Source organism: Pomacea canaliculata, linkage group LG10 (genome assembly GCF_003073045.1).
Source record: "Pomacea canaliculata isolate SZHN2017 linkage group LG10, ASM307304v1, whole genome shotgun sequence".
Taxonomy (NCBI): Eukaryota; Metazoa; Mollusca; class Gastropoda; order Architaenioglossa; family Ampullariidae; genus Pomacea; species Pomacea canaliculata.
This window is the reverse complement of record NC_037599.1, coordinates 3500950-3517877: the sequence shown is the minus strand read 5'-3', so window position 1 is coordinate 3517877 and position 16928 is coordinate 3500950. Positions and strand designations below refer to the sequence as shown.

The window sequence follows — 16928 nt, the reverse complement described above, 5'->3', positions numbered from 1 at the left end:
CCTCAGAAAAACGATTGTCGCCTTGAGATGGAACAAAAAGAAAAAGAGCTTGGGAGAGAGAATGTGTGTGTATGAGAGAGAGATGTCGTCCTGGCAAAACCTGGTCTGCACCGTCTGCCTACAATTTCTCTTTCCACATTCCTAGGGCATTGGTCCTTGTAGACCGCTTGCTGTGAGTTTTTTCTTGACGTGATTATTTTCTATTTTCTTTCCCTGTTTGCCTTTATCCCATTTACTCTCAAGATTCTCTTTATCTCTCCGTTGAAAGATCTTTTAGGTTTTTGTTTTGTGTTATCATGCCCGCAGTTTTTCTTGTAGCCTACACTTGTCTTTACTAGAGGCACCAAGATACTTGCTCAAAGGACCCACCAAAATGTCACAATAAAAATAAAGAATAACAAATAAATAGAAATTTATAAACATACAATAAATTCAGAACAAATAAAAATAAAGGAAAAAAATAACAATAATAAAAGACAAAAGGCCTTCATCTCGTCATGGTCACATGGCTACAACAGGTAAATGACCTGATGGCTGTGATGGATCATGGTCACGCGGTTAGAACAGGCCATGCTTTGACAGGTCACGCTCACTTGACTGTGACAGGTCATGCGGTTATGACGAGAACAGAACCAGGAAGGCTTCGGCCTCTTGGCCCAGTGAGCTCTTGACTGTAGGCCTGCCTCGTGCCGACTGCAGCGCCCTCTCGCTTCCCCCTCGTGCTCGAGAGTTCAGCGAGAACAGGAGACCGCACTCAGAAACCTGCTTCAATGATGCGCAGATGACTGACTGGGAGGCTGCTGGAGGGCCAGCATCAGTCTTGTAGCAATTGGCACCTGCGTGCATGGTCGCACGTGCACCTCCCAAACCCCATCATCAACAAAATCACGCTCCACCGCTCCTCCCAAACCCCATCTTCTCCATTCATACACCCCCGCCCTGCATCCGCTGACGTCAACAAGCGACAAACGTGTTGTCGTGATGTCCCCTCAAATTACACATATTAACAAACAGAATACCTACTAATTTTTTAAAAATAAGAACACGATTTTTGCATTTGTGTTTTTAACTCTTTTACTTCCGAATGAAATCTCAACATTGGTACCTGTCTCGTATCCGACTTTGTTAAAACTATTGAAAGCACGGATGGTGTTGATCAGAGAGTGAGTGATCAGTTTAAAAAAAGCAAACTAGATATGATTTCCGATGATCAGTGATTATGTTCAAACGACTGTAACCTGCAAGCAAAGCTCAAGTCTTCCCTAGGATTCTGAGTTTGTATTTAACTGCAACGAACTAACAAACTCTAGGTCACCCGAAAATAATGTTGTACTCAGGTGAACCTTTAGAGGACGAAAGACAATACAGGTACAATAAAATAATAAAATAATGCTTTCCGTTGTCCTGACATCACACCCAAAAATCTGTCGACGTCTTTAGAATATTTCTGTCACTTATATTCTTCACTTCCTCTGGCACTATATTCTGTCACTACCCCTACAAAAGCGACACATTTAAGGGGTGCAGACGTCAGAACCGTTTCTTGTAAATCACTGTGATTGCTTTATTTCGCAAGAATACTTTACACGAATTATGATTATATATCGCCTCCGTTACTATTATAAATTCTCCATAGAATGATTTTGAAACTTCCTTAAAGCTTGTGCGTGCATTAACACGGTTTTTTTCCTAAAAGTTATTAAATCTCTTTTGTCCAATGAAAGGTAAAAGTGAATAAATCTGAATATAAAATGAGTTTACTGAAAGAGTCTAATATCAGTGAAAATCCCACTTCTTTCAATGTCATGCTTCTGAAACAAAACGAGGTTTGTGATCACAGGAAACAGATTTTTGTTTTACATACAACTGCAGGTGAGAATCGTGTTGTGACTAAGGTAGGAGGAGGGCGGGGTATTCAGATGTATCCCCGTGATGGACAGCGTCAAGTCACGCGCAGCCCCGTGACGTCACGGAGTCACAAGACCAGTGGGGAGGTCGAGTCGGTCTAACTGTGGACTAGCCAAACAAAAAATCACCACTTCAAACGACTAATGCCGCCCACAGGGGATTGAGAGATCAATAACCAATACAGTAAGAGGTTGCCTGTATTCCAATGTGTGTTTATTTTAATATTTGTCAGTTGTTCCAGTTTGTACTTTCACGCAAATATATGTAGGGTTTGGGGATGCCATCATTTTAGCAAGGATCACTGTTGTTATTTTCTATTTCGATACTAATCTGTTTTTTTTTCTGGACAGCATCATAATAGTGCTGAATAGAAAACAAGTTTCGGTATGTTTTGACGGTCTTCATGACGTTTCAAAAAATAAAACGAATGTCAGAAAATTAAACAAAAATATAACAAATTCTATTTAACAGAATAAAGAACACAAAATAGACAATTCAAAAAGCAGTGAACGCGCATAACAGAAATCCTTCATCGTTGTCAAATCAGGGAATCAACTGACTGTCCTCAAAATTAAAAGTTCATGCTTAACACCCCATGACCACCATCATCACCATTTTATTTCGGCCAGCATCTTTTAGGAAGAGAACTTTTCGGCCAGTAAAATTTTCAGATTATTTACGAAATAATGACAACTAATCAGAGGAAGTCAAACACAGCATAGACTACAGCATAGACTACAGTTTCTACCCCGAACATATTACAGTAAAATCTGGATGTCTTCTGTTTTGTGATCAGTGAGATGTCCGACAACTCTAAACAGAACCTAAACAGAATCTAAACAGACTAGGATGTTTGAAGCGGACAAAACATTTCAACAGCGCTAGAATGTTCGACATAATTTGGTGTTAACACACAAAGAATTCTAAATGTTTGCCCTACCTTGATTCGTTGATGTAATTATTGTTACAGTTTTTTTTAATCTGTTGTGAGTAAAATGTTTGTTACTGCAATGCTGCAGACCAAAATGTTGTCAACTCTTTGCATCCGAAAAGTAGATTTGAGAAAAATGCGAAAGATTGAAAATAACCGGGCTAGTTATTTTAATTCAGTTTTATTTTCCTTTATTTAATTATTTGCATGATTTAAAAAGCAATTTCTTTTTATTTTATTTTAACTGCAATTTTTTCGTTTCTGTCGACCTATAATTTTTACGGTAAGAAAAATACACATCTTTTAAAACATTCACATTTTTTCTGAGAAAAACGCGTGTATGTATTTAGTTGCAAAGATGCTTTTCTGTTTGATGATTATCACAGTTACACTGCCCATGCAGTCGACACATACCTTTGAGATATTGACATAAAAATTATACGTTAAAAATTAGAATATATACACTAGAATAATTATTGTTTATGCAAACCATTTCAGTTCTTTTGCGATCGGTCAGTAAAGGAATATGCACATAATAGTCAAAGGTTTGTGATCATTTTGTTAAAAAAAACCCTCTTTCTTTCTGAATAAAAGTTGTAATAAAGTATTGTAATAATTTTTATGTCTGCTTTACAATTTGATTTGTAACAGTTTTTAAGTAATACATGGATTTTCGTCTAACATAAATTTTGCAGTTAGATCAACATTTTAAAAAATGAGCGAAAGTAAAAATAAAATTAACATAAAATTTTTCCATCACCAAAACAGGCTTCAAAGATTTTGTCTACACTAAAGTGTGAGCTCAAAATATTACTGCTCTTTTAGCTTTACACAATTAGTGCACTTTTTTATTTTTGTGGAAGAATTTTCATAATAATGTCAAAATAAAAAACACAAGTGTTCAATGGACAATGTGGAAAACAAATATGAAAAAAAAGCCTGTGGTAAGTGTTTGTAGTCTAAACATGACGTAGACTGGGAGCTGACCCCAGTGGCAATTAGCAGCTGTTGTGTCAATTCAAGGATTAGCGAATTTATCTCCAGTGAAGGTAAGTTATTTTTCTGATGTTTGCCGCAGGTGTTCATGTGGGTTTACTGCCTCCTGTGTTTATTGAGACTATTTTTGTTCTCAAACTTGACTCGCCTATGAAACATTTGGCTTTTATCCATTTTTATTGCATTGAAGAAAGATTAAATGTTAGTTACCTATTATCTGCAATGCCTTTTCCTACAGGAGTAAGATCTCTTGCCCTATACTTTGTCTTAGCCTTATATTCATTATTTAATTAATTAATAATTTTTTCCTTAATTCGTTTGTTTACGTATTCTTTGTTTACTAACTCATTCATTTATTCGTTCCTTTATAGGTACATGTTTCCTTCAGACTGATAGATATTTCAGCTATAACAGACAATAACATTAATGATTATTTAATTAATAATTTTTTCTTTAATTCGTTTGTTTACTTATTCTTTGTTTACTAACTTTTTCATTCATTCGTTCCTTCATAGGTGCATGTTTTCATTTCATGATGCAAATATTCTTTCCTTCAGACTGATAGATATTTCAGATATAAAAGACAATTATGCTTATCGAACGTTTTTATCGTATGTTTTAAGAAAAGGTATAATTGTAATAGTAGAACTCACTATAATGTGTACGTGTGTCTGGTTTGTACACACGTGACTAATCTTTTTAATATTTATTAAGGGGCGTTGTTTGCCTGTTGTGATAAAACTCCTATAATTCTGTATATTCTACTCGCGTTCCGTGTTTATGACGATACAGACTGAGTTTCTTGACATAGTAAATTAATTACTGTACACTGTTTAATTTGTGAAATAAAACGATGAATAAAAGGCAAGCGATCATGTTAAAATTCCATTAGCTATGATCTAATTTTATTTAAAACATATATTCTGGCCCAAGAACGATGAAAAATATGACTAAATGAAGACAATGAGGTGTAATGAATGTTTCTTTTTATTCTGGCTGAGATCTCTTGATTCCCGTTTTGTCATTACTTTTATTTGTTTATTTGTTTATTTTTTTGTGAGAATTCTTTTCATGGAAATGTATTATCATAATTTCAAGATCAGGTGTAAAGATTAAACACCAAGTACTCAGAATGTCTCAAGGCAGCACAAAAAGTTGTTAGACATGTCCCAGTGGTATCATGAATATTAATTAAGGAGTAAGGTTATTAGAAAGTTGTGTACAATTTTCGTACCTTTCGTATGTAAACATGTACAAATGTATAAACATGTACTTTATTTCTGTGAAAGTTCTCTAACATATGTGTACTTTGTAATTAACATGCAATATATTTGTGGTAGGGTTTCGATATGGCACAAATAAGAACCAGACTTTCTTTTTATTTTTTGCTATTGATGTGTATTTATTTATAGCCCGCGTTTGAAGTGTGCGAACAGAAAAAAAATAAACATCAGAGTTACGTTTTAAATAAAAGCTTTCATTTTAAATTAAAAATTTAATCAGGCGTGCGATGTATTAATTAACAGGGCTTCTGCTAAAGCTAAATTCTTTGGGGTCCCAGGGACTCCTTCTTCAGATTTTTAAGGGGTCCCTGTTCTTCGCCCAAATTTGAAGGGGACCCCATTGACGAAAATTGAAGGGGTCCTCCGAACTTTTAATGCGTACTGTACGCAATTTTTTGCGTAAGCAGAAGCCCTGTCAGTATTAAAAATACATTGGTAAGGAGAGATGGTAAGACGAACGCCCTGATTTCTTTATTTATTTAATTAAAGTGACAGAAAATGAAACAATCTTTTATAGTCTAGTTTCAATGTATTCTCCTTTATCTGAAAAAACGAAAGACCAAGGCAATTTAAAGGACTAGGTTAAACACCAAGATCGTTGAGAGAGAAAGTATGCTGCACCACACGGGTATCGAACTGGCTAGCCTGCGCACTTCCGGGTTCAGAGGCCGAGACTCTCAGCCCTCCATCATCAGGCTGTGAGCGACATAAACTCTCGAGTCCAGCAACTTGACTAAGAAGAACAAAGTAAATATATTCGTCAAAAGCCTGTGACTATTAAAGCTGTAGTTCGATTGCATAAATCACAGGAGGTGCAAACAATCGGCGAGATGCTTTATTTCTACTAAACCTGAGTCAACACAGTGACGGTTGCCTTTTTGTGCAGGGCTATCTTTATGTTGATCACACATACGTCTTTGTGTTGCAGCTGCAAGTCTGTAACTGTTCATACCTGGAAGTGCTAACGACAGCCATGACACCCACCTCAGGAGGAGGCAGGAGGGTTAGGGCCATGAACTATGAGGTAAGAAGCATCCCACACAGGTCAGTAATGACATTCAACACAGGTCAACATTCTCGTTCCACAAAGGTCAAGATTGTCATCACACACAGGTTAAGATTGTCATCACACACAGGTCAAGATTGTCATCACACACAGGTCAACATTGTCATCTCACACAGGTCAACATTGTCATCACATACAGGTCAACATTCTCGCAAAAAGTGAACAAGAACATCAAACGCAGTGCAATTTTTGTGTGAGAGACATCTTACCTGCAAATGAAATTCGATAGTTCGGATTTCCGGATTTCCGGAAAGGGGAGAGGAGGGGAACAACAAGGGAGAGGGCTGTGGCGGAAACGAGAAGCCTACGCAGCAGCAACGTAGATGACCCCACCCACGTATCACCCACGTATCACCCACGTATCGCCCACGTATCACCCACCTTGCAGTACGTTCCCTATCCGCCTGCGGGCAAGGGCGCAAAGTAAGGACGTACCGAGGCGGCCGCCCAGTCGGCGGAGCTTTGCAGTTTGTAAACATGACGGGACAAGAAGACAGCTTTTTACGGGAGAGGCGCTGGATGTCGGGATCACAGACAAGAAGGTATTGTCGATTGCCACCGTTATCGCCACCAACATCGTCTGCGCCGCCGCCGTGTCGCTGCCGTTAAAGATAGATAGGCGCGCACACAAGAAGCAGTATATCAAGCTTCGGTTTTCTAAAAGCTTTTCCTCTATTTTTTTAAATCTTCTTTCTCTAACCTCTCTTTCGAAAATGACCGTAGCCTAGTCCTTAAGAAATCAGGCACACTTTTTCTTGGTCCCCTCCAACCCCAGCCCCTATCCCGCTTTTTTATGCTACGTCGGTGTTACAGGAGGTGGGAGTTGCGTGAAACAAATATTTGCTCGGTTACTGAATCAAAAGAGCGTTACTATTTTTTTCTGCTCCTCGCAAACACCTCGTGGCTAGTGGGAGGCGGGAATCAACAGCCCTTTAAAGAAGTGTTGCCTGGGGATATTTTTTCCCACACCACGTTTCAGGCCAGTGTAGGAACTCTCAAAACAGAATTGAATAGAGTGGTTTGTGATGGGAGAGGAGGTGAAGAACGGGGGGTTGGAGAATGGTGTGGTGGTGCGGGGGCGGGAGAGAGGGATTGTCAGACATCAGGGTCTCCCTGTAACATGGTGCCTGGAAGCCGCAAGAGATTACATCTGGAAAAATTATGAGTCTCGAGTGACATGAGGACTGATTTAGCAACAAGGTGGAGCGCAGGTCAGGATTTGAACTGCAACTGTTGTCTCTTGACGAGCTGGGATATCCCAAGAAGCAAAGAAGCGTGAAGGGGATGGGAGGGTTCCAGTAGGTGTGTGGGGCTGGAGGTGAGCTGGGCGCAATGGGAAGGCAATTTTATTGCTTGAATTTCGCTCGGCAGGCAGGGAACCTGCGACGTGGGGAGCCTCCTGGAGGGAAAGAAATGCTGAAGAGTGGCTTTGTTCCGCGCGAAGATTTAGAAATAATTCCCACAAAACTGCGCGAGTTGGCAAGCTGTTAAAGGGAATATTATAAGGCGCACACGTAGTCATTTACATTTCACCGCCACGCTCCTTGCCCTTGTTGCCTTGTTGCCTACCCAAGGAAAAGCTGGTCAGAGAGCGAGATAGAGAGAGAAAAAAAACAGAGATCGAGAGCACTTAGGTTTATAATATACTGTGTACAGCTAATTATGTTTTCATCAAGGCATGGTCAGGTAAACCGAGAAGAAAAATTAACGACTTTGATAAATTCTGACTGCTGAGACGGCGATACAAATTATAGAGAACGTAAGATTGAATATAAGAACATGATAAATAAAGTACAGGAGTGTGGTTCTTTGACCATTTCTACTCTTGCTAGCTCACGCCGAGGTGCACATGCACGCGCGCACTCACACACACAACGAACTCATACACGCTGCACGCACCCAAGATATTCTGTTCGGCTTAAGGAAGACAACTCCAGCAGCCTGTAGCTGCCCGGGTAGCTCCTGTCACGTGGCACTCAGCGCCGGGTAATAGGCCGACCTCTAAAGAGCTCGTGGGTCACGTGACGCATAGCTATTCGCTATTGTGACGACAGACGGATAAATTGACTTTCATAAGTTCTCTGTACTTTCTGGCTGTGAGGAGGTGGTGCTGGTGGCAGACACGAGTTATTCTTCCCCCAAAATCCTATCCGTCTGTAGGCAGTTATACAAACAAACGAAAAGCAAACAAGTGCAGGACAGCATTACGCAAGCGCCATCTGCAGGAAGCCTCGCTCTCGATGTTGATGATAAGCTTTGATGCTCTGGTCATTGTTAATGCACGGCAAAGAGCTTTACTGTCCACGTGGCCGGCACAAAACATCTTTATCGCCGTCATCTAACGGTGCATTATCCTCTAAGTCCGCGATTAAATGAAAACAGTTTAGATATTAAAAAGCTTGGGGAACGTCATCAAAACTGTCTTCATAGACGAACGAAAATGAACTTTGAATCAAACTGATCGTCTGCTTGCCTTGACTACCCTTCCCCTCCTTCTAAAAAAAATAAATAAATAGAGCTACACGGTTTTCCTTCTCTCTACATTACTCCTTTTATTATTGTCTTTGGAGTTCTTTCCTTCATCGCATTAATTGCAGATCTGTGCATAGAGACACCATCTGCCAAAACAGCGAGCTGCACGCGTTCGAACATAAACACTTGCTCGGCCCCTAGCTATCACAATGGCATGTCGGGGATGAACCAGACATGCAGCTGAAAACAGATGGACCCCCAAGGGAAGATAAAATCCAATGAAAGAGAAAGGACACGATAAGGAAGACTAAAGCAGCAAAAAAAAAAAAAACAAACAAAAACAACAACAAAACAAAAAACAAAAACAAAACAAAAAACAAAACAAAAAAAAAACAACCAACCAAACAAACAAAAAAAAAGACGCTGGTGGGAGACAACAAAGAAGACAAAAGATCGAGAAGAGATGAAGGATGAAAGAGAGGCCTTGATACCTCTACAAACTCACTTCAATCCAGACTACCTCATAAATGCTCTGTTCATCTCCTGACACAGACATCTTCCATCTTAATTTAAGACACTATTTTCTTCAAAATCAATGCCTTCCCCCTTCCATGTCTAGGTCATTGTAAGTGTGTATGTTGTATAAGTGCATGTCTGTATGTATGTTAGCATGCAAGTTTGTTTAGAATCGGTCTGTTTGTAGTTTTTCTTAGTTTTAAAGCGCTTTGAGCAAATTATTTTGAAAAGCGCTCTATGAATTTTCTTTCATCATCATCATCGACAATGTAGTAGTTCATTTACAAGTTCTCACACATCCCTTCCATTGTCTTAATTTCTTCCTATGTTAGCCACGTGAATCACATACTGAATCTTGGAGATAAGCCTTTTCTTCCTTTGTAAATGGCATCAACACGTCTTGCACTTATTTGACTACTTACAATATCTTCTACTCGTGTTTGTGTGAGCGCCTACCGGCATGCGTATACTAATTAGTTGAATCAGCCGATATAATCACACGTTCAACACCATTATTCGCTGGCGTGGGCTTTCTCCCTGTAAAGGAAAGGGATGTGGTGTGGTGGTCAGTGATTTCCACAGCTCTCACAGCCCCTCCATGGCTTGGGAAAATCGCGCAGCGTCTGCACCAGTCTCATGGTGTCTGCACCAGACACTGAAGGGGAGACCCTCCCACAGTCGAGAAGACCCTTGAAGTCGGCTTCCTGTCCCCCATCTGACTGATGGCGGCTGTTGAGGTTCAGTTCCCTTTGCTGCCCTCGGTTTCCTTGCCTCCTGTGATGTCGATGCTGCAATGAGCTCATGTTTGTCTACACACCCACATAATTTGACGAGTAGACAGACACGGGAGTGTCGTCAGTCACTTTTGGTTTGTTTTTTTAATGACGGAGACGTGTGAAGGGGTGGAATGGAACCGGAAGCGTCAGACCAACGAAAGTGGAAAACAGTTTTGATGACAATGTTTCAAACCTTTCTAAAATGACAATATAAAGCCAGATGCTGGTCATGTAGTGACTCCGAGTAGAGGTTGGTGAGGTGTTCAGACCTGTGTTACTCACAGATTTCGCCATCTCACTGCTTTTGGCGCAAAGTGCGTGTTTCCTGTTGGTGTTCGTCTTCGCTGCAGCTCTTGACTGACCGTCTCGACACTTAGATCGTCTGGGCTATCTTCTGCTTCTTTCAGTCCCTTAAAGAACTAGTAGGGTGAAAATATTTTCAATGATGACTGGGTAAAGCTCTGTGCAAAATACTGTTTTCGAAATTTTGGTGAATACTTTCTTCCTTTGCGCCTACAAACATCCCGATGCCCAGAAAGAGGTTACAATCGTGACGTCACGATATGCCTAATTGTTTCCATCTCTCCCATTGACCGATGCTTTATAAAGTAACCGGAATCCATGCATTATCCTGTCGTTGGAGCTGCTGACCTCTTTCTGTGCATGGTGATGATGAGAATGGAACTGGAGGGTGGGTATTCATCCACATTTTGGGAATGGTATCGTTCAATGATCTTTAACTAATCATTGGAACAATTGCCCAGTCTTTTAACCTTAAAGGACACCATACCCTTCTGCACCCAAGAATAGATTGAGAGTCGCTAGTCAAACGCTGCACGAGATTTCCATGACAATAACCTCTTTGATGACTAAAAAGTAACTGTCTCTCGCCAGTCCCTTTCTCCAGGGGATGATGTATACTCAGTAAAATGACTCCTGCTTCCTACCCATGGGGATAAGGTTAGTGACATTGGGAAAAAGTTAGAGAGTGTGAACATTAAAAAGGAAAGGGAGAAAAATAAGACAAAACAGAGAGAAGGAAGCAGTTCTAGCGAAAGTGAGGAGAGACAGAGAAACAGAAAAGAGCGAGAAATGAAGAGAAGAGAGAGAGGTGGACGTGGACAGAAAGCGTAGAAAGAATAACCTTTGCAACAGCTACATTTTGCAATAGGACACAAAAATTTAGTAAGATCACATCTGAAAACATATTTTAAACCTTTAATAGCTAGTCTGGGAGAATATTTTTAGCTTAGCCTTTTCGTCACGACCGTTATTTTGACCTTAATGTAATGTAGCTTTAAAGATAACAGAGTCTAACGGTAAACTAAACTCAAAGTTGCTGATAGTCTAATTTAATTAAAGTTGTGCTGTCATTAGACTGTCAGAATGTGTTTTGAGTTTTCTTTCAACGTTTTTGGAGGAACAAGGGAGGGTATAGAAAGAGTTCTGGCGTTATGGCAGGCAGCAGCCATTGGGAGAGTAGCTGGTGCTGTTGATACATTCCCATGACAGCGGCCTGTGACGTCATGAGCATCGAGATGTAAATGAGAAAAGCGATGTTATAGGGACTGCGCCTCGTGATTAGTACAAAGCTATTCGCTTAGGGAAGTAATAATATCTCGTAATAAACTTAACCCAGTCATTTGAACAAGCCTTTTGCATTTCATTCAAGGATCCGTTACAAACAAAATTCAACATTTTGTTTGGTCACGAGGTTCACCAGGCCGCATGATTTGTCCACGTAGTCCCTTTTGGCTTCTTATTGCCATCGTTAAATAATGTTTCTGCTTTATAACAGTTTATGCTAGGATAAAAACTGTATGTTTAGTGGATAATACACCTTACAGACACAGGAGAAACAGATTTCTTTAAAAGTGGAGAGACAAGATACACAGATGTACTTGAACGACAAATAACTGAAGGTATCTGGATACACATATACAGAGCTCATGGAATTTTGACTCAAATGAAATTCACACACATAAGCACGAGTAAGTAGAGGAACATATGTGAAGTAGTTCAACAAATTAAAAAAAAATATTTCCATGAGGCTAAAACACAGTACTAACCCGACTTACCTAGAGAACGCCCGTTGACCAAGACAGCAACAACTTCCAAGGTGAGAAAGACGATGACATAAACTCCCTTACTGCTTCCCATCTTTGTTCTCTTTTATAGATAATCCTTCCTCAACTGACGATGTAGCTTCCTCTCTTGCTCCTCTTGCAGATGCAGTCACAATTACAATTCAACCACCGAGCGACGTTTTGTTTGTCAGACTAAATGCAAACAGATGCAATGAATGGACGATAGCGTGGGCTTCTTGCATGTACTTTCTTGTTCTCCTTACAATCAAAACAGTTTTGTGGTTGTAACTCTGTAACTTTGTCAGGTTCAGTGGGCGGATGAATGGGTCTGTTAACAGGAATGGCTGTGCGTAACAATCAGCAGATTCAAATCAGAAACACGTTCAGTGGCTCGAGGGAAAAAAAGTTCTACGATCAGGTTTCACATGTATTTCCTTTTTTATCCCCTCCCAGCGATTCTGACAAGTTTATAAACAAATGTAGCTCTCTCTAAGTTCCTTGACAACAGCTACGTTAGAGAAGCAGCTGGATTTGAATGGCGGGCAAAAAAACCAGTGAAACAACTGGATGCTGACAATGGATGGCGTGGAGGCGCCACTCGTAGAGCCAGGTCTTACAAGAAGCTGTCACTCAGATGTTTCAAATTCGAAAAGCACGGTGTTTCATACTTTCCCGAAAACAGTATTTGTCTTTTTTGTCACACGAAAATTTGTCAAGAATCACAATTCTGGACGCAGGGTCAATGTCCACCTAAGAATGTCTTTTTCTCCCCACCTTTTCTCTGTCTTCTTCTATACTTTGCACGACTGCAATGATTTTGATAATCAGGGGCCGTTGTGACAGGTATTCTTCCTTGCGTACACTATTCGTCAAAGTCTCGGTTAAAATAAACCGCGCACAAAGCCCTCCTGGTACTTTAAAAGAAAATAGGGTTTAAAAAAACCGGGTTATCAGAGGAATATGATATACTTGAATGTAGCCCACACTTGTTGCTAATTTAGTCGCGCTGGGTGGTGAGGCGGGACGTGTAAACGCTCCATGTCATTCACAGTCGAATTTGTCTCTGTCGCAGATACAAGCATCCTGTTGCTGCGTCCACAACGATGGACCGTTGCTCGTTAGCACTCAGCACTGATTACTCACCCACCTGACTGCTGAGGTGCTAATGACGGCCACAGTGTGGACACGAGGAGAGACCGGAGGGAATGGCTGTTACAAGCAGCGGGGCTGAGATAGCAGAAGTGGTGCCACCGCCAGAGAATGGAACCTAAGTCTGGCTGAGAACACAGCACTGGAGTAAGCATGGAGGGAGAGACAGGGGGAAAAGGGGGTCGCTAGGCTAAGACGATAAGAGGGGGCTCTTCAAGAAAAGAAATTGTTGGGCTGAAAAGGAGGAAATGGTGGGTCTCTTCCCTCCATTCCCCACTCTTTACCTCTTCCTCCCCCTCCATCCTCAACTTCACTCACGCGCGCGCGCGCCCTTTCCTGCTGGCCTCGCAGACCATTGGAAGTTCTCACTACAAACCGATCTGTGCCCATTGCACTGCTACTTATTGACAAGTAGTTTTGTCGTTATGCTTTCATTGTGCATCTTGTTTTAGTTGGATGATAGTTCTACATGTGGCTGCTCCTCTTTTTTTACAGTAACTATAATGAATAAGCCGTCGTCGACAAAATCAATAAGTAATTTGAAGGCGAGAAACATAAACATGATTGTTTTGACAGTAATCTTGCAAATCATTTTATTGCTCGAAGGGTGTCTCCACAGAGACTGCTATTACAAGAAGTACAAAAGAGAACATCTTTCGACACGCAGCCATTGACATACAAGAACCATTAATAGAATATGGTTCCTGTGGTCCAAGAAAACAACAAAAGCCTAATCAAAATTAATAGACGAGCTGGTATAACAATAAGCAAATGGTACATCCATGCAGGTGAGCGCGCGTACGTACCCTTCACTACACACACCGCACACAGCACACACACACCACACAAATCTCAAACACCCCACAAACCACACACGCCACACACACCACACACACCACACACACATATATTACGCCGACACCATCTGCGCACGCACACAACAACAATCGTCCACACAATAACAAACAACCCTTGTGGTTGTGTCTTTGTTGTCATCAGTCCCCTACCTGAGTGCCTCTATGTCTTTGCAAACGTGTGAGCATGTTTGCACGTTCATTTGCTTGCATGCATGTGTGTAGGCTAGCGTGCTCACCAACCTGTCTTGCCCATGTAATATTATTATATTATAGTATCATCTTCCTTTCAATATTCCATGTGTCTGATTTTTCCAAATTGTTATTCTTCATTCCCTTCGTCTTTTGTCCAGTGAGCTCTCTTTGTGATCATTGTGTACAACCACTCCATGGGTTATTTAGTCATTTCAATGCCATCCGACATCTGACATCCCCACTGACTCTCCCTTTCATTATAAGTTTTGGTACTTTAGCTGCCAGAATCGTTGACCTGCCATTCTGAGACTTGCGTTTTATTAGCGGTTACGAAACACTTTTGTCTACCCACCAAAATCTCTCGAGAAGTAAAAGTTTTTCTTTCAAAATGTTTTCAAGTAAAGCGCTAAAAGCTCTGCATCCAGTTTAGAATTAATCCTATGGTTCATTCTCTCGCGGCCATCAAATGAGAGAAAACTAAGAATTCAATTGTTAGGTCTGACACCTTGGGCCCGTTGCTGTACCTGATTCACGTGTCTGCTGCCGAATATCCGCAAAACTAGCCACACGTGATTTTTTTTCCCCCAGGAAAATTGCTAGAACAACAACGCACCTGCTTGTTTACTGTTTTCTGAACTTTCATGGACACCCACCCCGAACTTCTCCCCGCCCCACCCCCGACACTACCCACCCTCAATGAAAACTTGAGTTTGTATGCTACTTCGTGCGTGCGATCCTTCCTGCATGCTTTCGACCAGCGGTTACAGGCCTGTCTTTGATACCCAAGCCATCAGGGCTCTGAACAGGCGGTCTTGTTCTCTCGCAGACGAGCGGGCATCAGCTGATTGAGAAGGAAAGGGCTCTCCTTTAAAAAAAACCCATTCCTTGTCGCTCATAGCCGCTGAACTACTTTCTTTTTCAGGTGAAGGATGGGCATGGGTGCTTTGACATTCCTGTCGGTTTAAACAAAGAGACTGCAGAAACTCGTTAATATACACAGTGAAGTAACAAAATAAAAAAAAATGGCTTTTCTATGCACGATTTATTCAAATACATAAAGGAACTGTTGTTATTATTAAATGAAGGAAGCAACGAATGTGGAATGCATACGGATGTTGCCAGACCATGTACGTGTGAAAGAGGAAGTTCTGTAGACTATACAAAAGGCTGTTGAGTCGCACACATTGTAGAGTGGATGACCGTCTGAGTGTCGACGTTGAATCCCAGCAACAGCAGGGTGAACACAAGGGAAGTAACCGTTCTCGTTAATTATTGTTTAGAGTAGGTTGATGTCCCCTGACTGGCATAAGCCTGCATTAACTTTCCTGCAGTATATGTTGAATTGATAAAATAAAGCTGGTGATACCTCAGAATCTTTGAGCTGCATTTTGTTTGAAAAAGGAAAGGACTTTAAAACCAAAAATAAAACCACCAAATAACTCTTCCATTACACATTCCACTCCCGGGATTTGCTCTGTTTCCTGATACTACTACCGTACATATTATATACAGTACGCATTGTATAGGGATGGCAGTTAACGAACTGTTTTGGTTTTAATGTCTTGGAAAGTTTTACCTTTATATTTCTTTATTCGTGTATACAGTGATACTCAAAATAAAAGAAAACAAGATTAGCATTGAAATTCAGACAATAAACTGAGATTTTCCTTCGAGCAAAATAACTTCTTGTCACAGGAGAACATGCTCGGTGGGCGCGACACTTACAGACACCCTCTGTCTTCCAAAAATAGACAGACCGGAGTTGCAGGGTATGTCGATGCCCCGGGAAAACGTGGAGAATTCAAGGACATACATCTTGCTTCCGTATTATTTCTGATCAGAAAGCTGTGTCCAGATCCCGAGTATGCTGCCGTACCCCCGGATCCATTAGTTATGAAGCAGATGCAAAGGTTAAAGAAACAGTGACTGTAACTATTGCTACATTGATTTTGTGAGTTTGCCTACATGCAGTAGACATCTGACTTCCCTTATTATCATTTTTTTCTGAAGATTATCGCAAAATTTCGCAACTTTTTTCACGAAAACGAGAGCGTTTGATTTTGGGACTCGTGAATGATGAATAGTTGAACATCTTAAAAGTATTATATTGGATTCGCATTGCTTCCCTTCGGATTGGTTGAGAACTGATTTTAGTTTTTCAAAGTGACATTCTGCAGGCAAACTTTTCAGTAGCAAAAAAAAGAAATCTACCTGTCCAACATGTTCTGTTACTGGAACCGTGGAGCATTTGCTGCCTGGATTACAGCTTTTCAAATGCATTATACACGCTGGGAGCACGCACTTGTATTACTGGACTGCTGGCAAACGACTTTTTCCAGTTAACTACTAAAACGAGGCAGGTGTGTACAAAGCTTCCGGTTTAGTCAAATCCATTGTTTAGGCTCGCCAAGACTAACAGTAGAGAACTTCGCGTTGGTCTCGGCAGGCAGACAGCAGTCCACCTATACACGTTGGTGATGGGGGGCAACGTCTGGCTACATACCTTTCTTCTCATTTAGCATTCAGTAGAAATTCTACAGCACTCTTTACCCGTTATTATCTCAAATCATTTTTTTCAGTAATTTTGTCTCCTCTGTAAAAGTTGTGTTTTTTTGGAGTCCCCGGAACACAAACAAATATTAGTGTTTTTATTGTTCGTGAGTAGATACAGCCTGTCCTATAAATATGACACTGG

The 16928-nt window shown here is 40.8% G+C and overlaps 1 protein-coding gene and 1 long non-coding RNA gene across 3 annotated transcripts in view; one reads left to right on the top strand and one right to left on the bottom strand.

Annotated features, from left to right (window-relative positions):
- Window positions 1–13109, bottom strand: part of LOC112573255 (epidermal growth factor receptor-like) — a 43168-nt gene extending 30059 nt beyond the window's left edge. For both annotated transcript variants that reach the window (XM_025253456.1, XM_025253457.1), the window contains exon 1: window positions 12027–13109. In XM_025253456.1, coding sequence (XP_025109241.1) covers window positions 12027–12108 — 82 coding nt within the window. In that variant the 5' untranslated portion in view covers window positions 12109–13109. The remainder of the gene's footprint in view (window positions 1–12026) is intronic.
- LOC112573260 lies at window positions 1854–15292 on the top strand. The gene is made up of 3 exons (XR_003101194.1): window positions 1854–2091; window positions 6047–6142; window positions 13108–15292. It is a non-coding gene; the product is annotated as an uncharacterized LOC112573260 (long non-coding RNA).
- Window positions 15293–16928: the final 1636 nt, after the last annotated feature.